At 38.3% G+C, this 10,703-nt stretch overlaps 1 protein-coding gene across 2 annotated transcripts in view; it reads left to right on the top strand.

The window, feature by feature from the left end:
* Positions 1–8,754, top strand: part of SLFN12 (schlafen family member 12) — a 43,207-nt gene extending 34,453 nt beyond the window's left edge. The window contains exon 4 of one of the 2 annotated variants that reach the window (XM_070227635.1): positions 5,990–8,754. In XM_070227635.1, coding sequence (XP_070083736.1) covers positions 5,990–6,546 — 557 coding nt within the window. In that variant the 3' untranslated portion in view covers positions 6,547–8,754. The remainder of the gene's footprint in view (positions 1–5,989) is intronic. The other variant, XM_070227634.1, reaches the window with a different exon arrangement.
* Positions 8,755–10,703: the final 1,949 nt, after the last annotated feature.

Consider the following 10,703-nt stretch of genomic DNA (forward strand, 5'->3'; position numbering starts at 1 on the left):
TTTTCTGGCTTTGGTATTAGGATGATGCTGGCTTCTTAAAATGACTTTGAAGTTGTTCCCTCTTCTTTTTTTTTTTTTTTTGAAGAAGATTAGCCCTGAGCTAAGATCTGCTGTCAATCCTCCTCTTTTTGCTGAGGAAGACTGGCCCTGAGCTAACATCTGTGCCCATCTTCCTCTACTTTATATGTGGGACACCTACCACAGCATGGCTTGCCAAGCAGTGCCATGTCTGCACCCAGGATCCGAACCAATGAACCCTGGACCGCTGAAGTGGAATGTGTGCACTTAACCACTGCCTCACCGAGCCAACCCCTTTTTTTCTGGAAGAGATTAAGAAGGGTTGGTATTAATTCTTCTTTGAATGTTTGATAGAATTCACACATGAAGCCATGTGGTCCCTGGCTTTTCTTTGTTGAGAGGCTTTTAATTATTCCTTCAATCTCTTTATTTGTTATTGGTCTGTTTAGGCTTTCTGTTTCTTCTTGATTCAGTCTTCATAGGTTGAATGTTTCTAGGAATTTATCTGTTTCTTCTAGTTTATCAAATTTGTTGGCATATAGTTGTTACTGATAGTCCCTTATGATCCTTTTTATATTTGAGGCATCTGTTGTAATGTCTCCTCTTTCATTTTTTATTTTATTTATTTGAGATTTCTCGTCTTTTTGTTAGTCTAGTTAAGGGTTGTCAATTTTGTTTATCCTTTTAAGAAATCAACTTTTAGTTTTGTTGAGTTTTTCCTGTTGTTTTTCTATTCTCTACTTGATTTAATTTTGCTCTAATCTTTATTATTTCCTTCCTTCTGATAACTTTGAGTTAACTTTGTTCTTTTTTGAATTCTTTTAGGTGTACAGTTAGGTCTTTTCTTTGAGATCTTTCTTCTTTTTTAATGTAGGCATTTATCACTATAAACATCCCTATTAATCGTGCTTTTGCTACAATCCATAAGTTTGGTATGTTGGGTTTTCATTTGTCTTGAGATATTTTTTAAATTCTCTTTTGATTTCTTCTTTGACCCAATGGTTGTTCAATAGTGTGTTGTTTAGTTTCCAAGTATTTGTGAAACGTCCCATTTTATTGTTGTTACTGATTTCTAGTTTAATTTCATTTTGGTCAGAAAGATACTTGCTATGATTTTGATCTTCTTAAATGTGTTAAGACTTGTCTTTTGACTTAACATGTGATCTTTCCTGGAGGATGTCCCATATGTACTTGAAAAGAACGTGTATTCTTCTGTTGTCAGGTGGGAAGTTCCGTATATGTCTGTTAAGTTCATTTGGTCTATAATGTTGTTCAAGTATGCTGCTTCCTTAATCTGGATGAGATCATTCAGAATGGAATATTGAAGTCTCATACTGTTATTTATTGCCTTCAGTTTCTCCACTCAGATCTCTCAATATTTGCTTTAAATACTTAGGTGTGGTGATGTTGGGTGTATATATATTTACAATTGCTACATATTTCTGTTGAATTGACTGTTTTATCATTGTATAATGACCTTCTTGGTCTCTAAAGACTGTTTTAGACTTTAATTCTGTTTTATCTGATAGAGATATAACCAGTCCTGCTTTCTTTTAGGTACCATTATTATGGAATATCTTTTTCCATCTCTTCATTTTCAACATATGTGTGTCCTTGAATCTAAAGGGAGTTTCTCATGGACAGTATGTAGTTGGATCTTGGTTTTTAATCCATTCAGCTACTCTGTATTTTTTGATTGGGAACATTAAACCATTTTCATTCAAAGTAACTATTGGTAGGGAAAGATTTATCATTGCCATTTTGTTAACTGTTTTCTGTTTTTTCTTTTTTTTCCTTTTCTCTTTCTGTTTTCTTGTGTGTGTGTATGTGTGTGTGTGTGTGGGGGGGGTTGTATTGTTGGACTTGATTCCTGTCTCTTTTTCTTTTTGTGCAACTTCTATAAGTATTTTCTTTGTTGTTACCGTAGGCCTCACATAAAACATTTTATAGTTATAACAGTCTATTTTAAGCTGATAAAAACTTAACTTCACTTGTATGTAAAAACTCTACACTTTTACCTCTCCTCTCCCCACATTACATGCTGTTGATGTCACAGTTCACATCTATTTATATCGTGTATCCATTAACATAATTTAATCATAGTTATTTTTAATGCTTTTGTTTTTTAACTTTACTAAGTTAAAAGTGATTTATCCACTACCGTTACAGTAATGTGATATTCTATTTTTGTCTATATGTTTACCTTTGCCAAAGAGTTTTATACTTTTATATGCTTTTGTGTTGCTGTTTAGGCTCTTTTATTTTCAACTTGAATTTAGCATTACTTGTAAAGCAGGTCTAATAGTGATGAACTCCCTCAGCTTTTATTTGTATAAGAAAGTCTTTCTGTCCCCTTAATTTTTGAAGGACAGGTTTTATGGGTATAGTATTCTTGGTTGGTAGGTTTTTTTCTGTCAACATCTTAAATATATCATCCCACACTCCTCTGGCTTGCAAGGTTTCTGAAGAAAAATCCACCAAAAGTCTAATGACATTTCCTTTTATGTAACAGATGGCTTTTCTCTTACTGCTTTCAAAATTCTCCTTTTGTCTGTAACTTTTGACAATTTGATTATAACATATCTTGGTGTGGGTCTCTTTTTTATTTTTTGAGGAAGATTAGCCCTGAGCTAACATCCGCACCCAATCCTCCCCTTTTCGCTGAGGAAGATTGATCCTGAGCTAACATCTGCACCCATCTCCCTCTACTTTACATGTGGGATGCTTGCCACAGCATGGCTTGCTAAGCAGTGCATAGGTCCATGCCTGGGATCCAAACCAGCGAAGCCTAGGCTGCCCAAGCAGAGCACACAAACTTAACCGCTACGCCACTGGCCAGGCCTTTGGTGTGGGTCTCTTTTGATTCAACTTATCTGTTGCCCTTTGAGCTTCCTAGATCTGGATGTCTCTTTCTTTGCTCAAATTCAGGAAGTTTTCAGCCATTATTTCTTTGCATAAGCTTTCTTCCCTTTTCTCTCTCTCTTCTCCTTCTGGGATTCCCATAATGCATATACTAGTCTATTTCATGGTGTCCCATAAGTTCCTTAAGCTAACTTCTGTTCCTTTCATTCTTTTTCTTTTTACACCTCTGGATAATTTCCTGTAACCTGTCTTCCAGCTTGTTGATCCTTTCTTCTGCTTGATCTAGTCTGCTGTTGAATCTCTCTATTGAATTTTCCACTTCAGTTATTGTATTCTTCAGTTCTATGATTTCTGTTTGGTACTTTCTAGTATTTTCTGTTTGTTTGTCAGAATTCTCTCTGTTCATGCATTACTGTCCTGACCTCAGCAAGCATCTTTAAGGCCATTATTTTGAATTCTCTTTTGAGTAAATCATATATCTCCATTTCATTAGGGAAAGGCTTCTGGAGACTAATCTTGTTATTTTATTTGGGGCATATTTCCTTGTTTTTTTCTTTTTCCTTGACTCTGTGTGTTGGCTTCTGCACATTAGATAAAACAGCCACCTCTTCCAGTCTTCACAGATGGCCTCATATAGGAGATGAACTTACTAATGAGTCCAGCCAGAGAGTCTAGATGCCTCTCCAAGCTTTGGGCTCACCCACACTGCTGTCTTGTTTTTAGTGTTCCCCAGAAGACTAGAGTAAGCCAAGCACCATCGGTGTCTTGAGACAGGCAAGATAGAACCCTGTTTCTCACATTGCTGCCAGAAAAGTTGGGGCACTATATATGCAGTCCAATTCCATCTCTCCTCAAGGAGAAGTTGGGAAATTGAGTTTATCACCCACTTGCCCTTGATCCAGAGAGGAACTGTGGCAAATAACTGTACACTCAGACTGTGTGCTTTTCAAACTGTTGCTTTGCTCTCTGTTTTCCCTGGGAACCTAGTGAGTTCCAGGTTCTTCCAGCTCTCAGAGACAGCTGGGTTAGAAGTCAGTCCCTCAGGTAGCAACTGGAAAGTTTTTGGGACTAGATGTGCAGTCCAACTTCTTCTAGGAGAAGATGGAGGCATGGTTTTATCACTGAAATGGGCTGGGGGGAAAGAGCTATGAGAAGTGCCCAAACACCCATTCAAATTCCCAATGGACTAGTGATTACCTGCCCATCAGCTGCCAGAGTCAGGCAAATAAAATGCCAGACCCTCAGACAGCAGGTAGAAAGTCAGGGCACTAGACGTGCAGCCTAACCTCTTCCAGAGAGGAGCTGGGAGCTGGGCTTTATTGTCTACCTGCTGTCTGTTGAGCCAGAGGGAAGAGCCATTGAAAGTGCTCACACACCTGTTAAAACTGCCTCTTTGTTCTGTGGGCCCAGGAAACTAGCAAATCTCAGGTCCCGTGAGCTGGCAGAGTTAGCCAAGTTAGGAGCCCATCCTTCAGGTAACAGCTGTAAAAGTTGGAGCACTAGATGTATGGTCAAAGTCCTTCTAGGGAGAAGTTGGAGGCTTAGTTTTATTGCTGGAGTAAACCGAGGGGAGAAGCCATGGCAAGTATCCAGACACTTGTTCAGCCTCCCAGAAGACTATTAATTGCCTGTGCCATCCACTCCCTGATGTAGACTAGTAAGAAGCCAGTTCCTTGGGCAGCAGCTGGAAAAGTTGGGACATTAGATGTACAGTCTAACCCCTTCCAGGGAGAAGCTGGGATCTGGGCTTTCTTGCCTGCTCACTCTTCACTGAGCCAGGGGAAGAGCCATGGCAAGTGCTCCCTTGCCCACTTAAAACTGCCTCTTTGTTCTCTGTGGTCCCAGGGGACTAGTAAATGCCAGACCCTGTCAGCTCCCAGAGATGGGCAAGTTAGGAGCCAGTCTCTCAGGTAGCAGTCATAAAAGATGGGGTACTAGATGGGTGGTCCAAACCCTTGCTCCTCAGGGAGAAGCTTGGAATTGGGGGTTTCCTCCTGACTGTATGGTGCTCTGCTGTGGGCAAGGTTTATGGCAAGAGTGTGTCTCAGCTTTTCCTGCCCATTTCAGTGTGGGTATTTTCTCAGTTACCCACTGTGCAGGAGTCTCTCAGCTAGTTTCTAGAGTTCTCTCAGAGGGAATTGATCCATGTGTAGCTGTTGGTTTATTGTGTCCATGGGTGGAGGGAGAGTCTGAAGCCTCCTATTCTTGCCATTTTGCTCTTTAAGTCCCTTTTTGATAACTTCAGTATCTGAATCACTTGTCAGTCTTTTGTTCTTATCCATTTTCTCTTTTTTTTTTTAGTAATTTGTCCTGATTTTTTATAATATCACTGAATTTTTTATTGTACCATCGATGACTAATTATAGAGGCTGTGGAAGATGTTACACTCCTCCAAAGAGAATTATACTTTGTTCTGGGAGGTAGATAGAGCACTCAGTGATTACCCCTTGATTCTTTTGAAGATTTGTTTTATGCTTTTCCTAGGTATAACATCTTTCCATTTTTTTCCCTTATTATTATGTCATGGCTCTTCTGGAGTCTCAGCTTAAAGTCTGGGGTGTTTATCAAGGCCCCTCTACTTTGCTGGAGCTTGAATCTCAGTCTAAGTCTCCCCGGCACCATGAGGTTGATGACACTTATATTCAGCTTTTTAGCCTCCCAGTTGATATTTTCTTCTGAGTTTCCAACATCTCACTCTGTATTAGCCAACAAGTTGAGGGAAATTTGGCTGCTTCTCTGCAGTTTCATCCTCTCTGAGATTTTCCCTCTTGAATTCCAGCTCCTCTGAATTCCCAGCTCTTTTTCCTCAGCCTAGTAAAACCGCTCATTTCTGCTTGGGCTCTATCCACCCACGACCCAATATCAAAAATATCCTTGGGCAAAAAGCTCGGGTGGGTATGGAGCTTCTCCCTGTGCTTCATCTCCATCAAAGATTGTAACCTTTCAAGTCTTGAGTGTGTTGGTTGCTCTCCAGTTCTTTAAATTACTGTTTTAAATATTTCATGTTGCTTCTGGTGGGAGGGTTGGTCTGGTACAAGCTACTTTGTCATGGTTGGAATTGGAAGCTGTTCAGTGTTTTAAAGTTTATTATCATTATTTCCATATCTAGTGCCATCAGAAAAGACAACATATGTTCCAGAAGCTCTCTACATGAAACTACTCTTACAACATGAAGGACTTGCACAGGTAGTACATAAAGCAGTGGGCTCTGTTCATCAAGGTACATTGATCTTTTCTAGGAGCTGGTCTTTGGATCTAGGCTTACAAGAGAACGAAAATGTCATCTGTGATGCTCTTCTAATTTCCAAGGACTGTCCACCAGTCCTCTATACCTTCCTCAGGGTACTGGATGAGGGGTTAAAAAGCTATTCTATACAAACTGCCTTAACTTTAAAGCAGAAACTGGCAAAAATTGGCGGTTACACCGGGAAAGTGTGTATCCTGACAAAGACCTTATCCTTGAGTGAAGAATCTTCTACCTCAACTGAAGGCAGTGCAGGGCTTCATCATGGTTCAAGCCTCCCAGCACTTTACCCTATGCCGTACAATTGTATAACCAGTGAAACAATGAAAGACTTGAAGAAGGCCCTTTTTGTAGTCTTAAAGAGACAGAGATCTTCGAGTGAGCAGTTTGCCTCTGAGGTTTCTCAGCACCTCTTACAGTAGTCAGTATGGATTGTCTTCAGAGGAATGACCAAGGGTATTTAAATCTTGTCCAAGGCTCACTTCAATCATGGAATGTGCACCTGGCTACAAAGATGTTTTTAATTATATAGTCAATGATATCTTCACATTCTGTGAAAATATGCCTTTGAAATCCCACAGAGTTGCAAAGCAACTTGATGGGATGCAGGAAAATCAATTTTAGTCTTTATTTACTTCTTCCTAAGTGATATTCACAGATGTTGCTTAAGCGTTGTTAGGAAAATTAATTTTTTAATTACTATGTGCACAGTTCATTATTTACTCTGTGCATAGTTCATGGATAAATTTTCTTCCATTTTTAAATTGGGAAAAATTGTAGTACTTTTATTTTTAACAGCAATAACAACAATGAAAATCTCCCAGGATATACCCAGAAAACATTTATAACTTAGAAAAGATTATCATTGATGACACTCACAGTTTCCATAATGGAAATGAAAGGGAAAGCAAAATTTATTACTCCTTCCCTCAAAATTCTCTAAGTCTTCTTAGACTGCTTTTACACTATTCACTTGGAGGAGTTACAGCTTTTCCCCTTGCTCAGCTGTAAAACGGTGACAATAGTAGACTGTGAAAATATGTTTATGTAATATAATACCTAGACCAAACACTATGAAAGCTGTACAAAGAGACACACTAAAAAACACAATAGAGAAATCAAAATGCAATTCTAAACAATGTAAAAGGAATCCACAGGAGGACAGGAAAAAGTTAAAGAGAAATGAACAACAGAGAGAACAAACAAAACAAAAAATGGGAGACTTAAGCCCTAATATATCAATAATTACATTGTGTACATGGTCTATATGCACCAGTTAAAAGACAGAGATTGGCAGAGTGAATTAAAAATCATGATCCAACTGTATACTGTCTGTAAGAAACTCACTTCAAATTATGGAGGTTGAAAGTAAAAGGATAGAAAAAGATATATCATGCAAAGGAAAGCAGGAGTTGCTATAGTAATATCAGAGAAAGTAAAGAAAATTACCATTGACAGAGAAGGACATTATATAGTCATTAAAAGGTCAATCCACCAAGAAGACGTAGTGATCCTAAACGTGTGTACATCAAACAACGGATCTGAAAAATAATGTGAAGCAAAAAGAAGTGATAGATCCAAAAGGAGAAACAGACAAATCCACAATTATAGTTGGAGATTTCAACACCCCTCCAGCAACACTTGATAGAACAAGTAAACAAAAAACTTTCAAGGATAGCGAAGCACTTAACACTATTAGCCAACAGATCTAATTGACATTTGGAGAACACTCCACCCAACAACAGGATATACATTCTTTTCAAGTGCCCAAGAGAGACCATAACCTGGGCCAAAAAACAAACCACAAGAAATTTCGAAGAACTGAAATTATATGAAGTGTGTTCTACTACCAAAACGCAATCAAACTAGAAATCAGTAACAGAAGGATAATAGGAAAATCTCCAAACACTTGGAAACTAAAAATATACTTTTAAATAATCCATGTGTCAAAGAGGAAGTCTCAAGGGAAAATTTAAAAATGCATTTAATTGAGTGAAAATGAAAATACAACATATCAAAATTTGTGAGACATGGTAAAGCAGTGATGAGAGTGAAATTTAAGCACTAATGTCTATGTAGTGTGGTAGGATAAATTATAGCCCTCCAAAGATGCCCACCTCCGGATCCCTGGGATTTGTGACTATGTTGATTTACATGGTAAAAGGGACTTTGTAGATGTGATTAAACTGTCTTTCAATGATGAAATTATCTTGGATTATCTGGGTGGGCCCAATATAGTCATAAGGGTCTTTCTGGGAGGGAGACAGAAAAATGAGAGTCCAGGAGAGCAATGTAAAAATGGAAGTAGAGGTCAGAGAGGAGAGAAGGTGCTAGACTGCTGGCTTTGAAGATGGAGGGAGGAAGGGGCTGGAAACCAAGGAATACAATCAGTCTCCAGAATGTGGAAAAGGGGAGGAAATGGATTCTTCTCTGTGCCTCCAGAAGGAGTGCAAGCCTGCTGGCACCTTTATTTCAGCCTCCATAACTGTATGACAATTAATTCATGTTTTTTTAAGCACCTAAATTTCTGGTAATTTGTTACAGCAGCAATAGGAAGTTAATACAATTAGAAAAGGAAGAAAAGACTCTCAGCTCCCACCTCAAGACCCTAGAAAAAGAAACAAAATAAACCCAAAGCAAGCAGAAGGAAGGAAATAATAAAGAGCAAAAGTCAGTGAACTGTAAATAGAGAAACGGTTGAAAAATCAATAAAATAAAAATCTGGTTCTTTGAAAAGCAATAAAATTGACAGATCTCTAGCAAGATTGACAAAGTAAGAAAAGAGAGAATACACTAACTACCAATATCAGGAATGAAACAGTCTATCAATACAGACCGTGTAGACATCAAAAAGATAATAAGGGAATACTACAAACAACTCTGCACACATAAATTTGACCACTTAGATGAAATGGAATGCTTCCTCAAAAGATACAAACTATCACAACTCACCCAATATGAGTAGATAATTTGAATAGCCCTATAGTATTGAGGAAATGGAGTTTGTAATTTAAAAACTCCCAAAAAAGAAGTCTCCAGGCCCAGAAGATTTCACCAGACAAGTCTACTAAATACTTTTTAAAAAAATTAATACCAATTGTACACAATCTTTTCCAAAAGTAGAAGAGTGAAACTTCTCAATTCATTTATAGAATTCACTTATAGTATTCATTTATAGTTTTACCTGATACCAAAACTAGACAAGACAATACAAAAAAAGAAAACTATAGACCACTATCCCTCATGAATATGGACATGAAAATTATTAACATAGCATTAACAAATGGAATTCACTAATATATAAAAAAATTATACACTATCACCCAATGGGGTTTATCCCAGGGATGCAAGCCTGGCCCACTGTTTGAAAACTGATCAATGTAGCCCACCATATTAACATGATAAAGAAGAAAAATCTAGATGACATTGGGTTTGGCAAATGAGTTCTTAGAACAACACAAAATTGATATGTTGGACTTCATTAAAGTTAGAAATTTCTTCTCTGAGAAAGACGCTGTTCAGAGAATGAAAAGACAAGCCACAGACTGGGAGAAAATATTTGATAAACACATATCTGATAAGGACTTGTATCCAATATATACAAAGAACTCTTAAAATTCAAGAAAACAAACAACCCAGTTAAAAATAGGGATAAGATGTGAACAGACCCCTCACCAAAGATGATATACAGATGGCAAATAAGCATAGAAAAATATGCTTGTTTCAGTCCGTTTGGGTTGCTATAACAAAATAGCACAGACTGGGTAGCTTATAAAGGGAAGAGGCTGGAAGTCTGAGATCGGGGGCCAGCCCCGCCAAGTAGAGGCCCTTTCTGGGTCATAGACTTCTGGTTGTATCATGGCAGAAGGGCCTAGGGAGCTCTGTGGGAGCTCTTATAAGAGCACTAATCTCATTCATTAAGGCTTCACCATTATGACCTAATCACCTCCAAAGGCCTCACCTGCTAATACCATTACCTTTGGGGGGTTAGGATTTCAACATATGAATTGGGGGGGGGGAGCACAAACATTTAGACCATTGCAATGCTCAGCATTATGTAGGGAATTGTAAATTAAAATGAGATAGCACTACACACCTCTTAGAATGCCTAAAACCCAAAAATACTGGCAACACCAAATGCTGGCAAGCATGTAAAACAACAGGAACTCTCATTCTTTGCTGGTGGGAATGGAAAATGGTACAGCTGCTTTGGAAGACTGACAGCTGCTTACAAAGCTAAACATACTCTTACCATATGATCCAGCAGTCACACTCCTAGGTGGTTACCCAAATGTCCACACAAAAACCTGACCATGAATGTTTATAGCAACTGTATTCATAATTACTAAAAACTGGAAGCAATCAAGATGTCCCTCATTAGGTGAATGGATAAACAAACTGTGGTACAGCCATACAATGGAATATTATTCTGAGATAAAAAGAAGTGGGTTTCAAGCCACACAAAGAGATGGAGGGAGCTTAAATGCATATTGCTAAATGAAAGAAGCTGGTGTGGAAAGGTTATGTACTATGTAATCTCAACTATGTGACATTATGGAAGAGGCAAAATGTAGAGACA

This window comes from Equus caballus, chromosome 11 (genome assembly GCF_041296265.1).
Source record: "Equus caballus isolate H_3958 breed thoroughbred chromosome 11, TB-T2T, whole genome shotgun sequence".
Classification (NCBI taxonomy): Eukaryota; Metazoa; Chordata; class Mammalia; order Perissodactyla; family Equidae; genus Equus; species Equus caballus.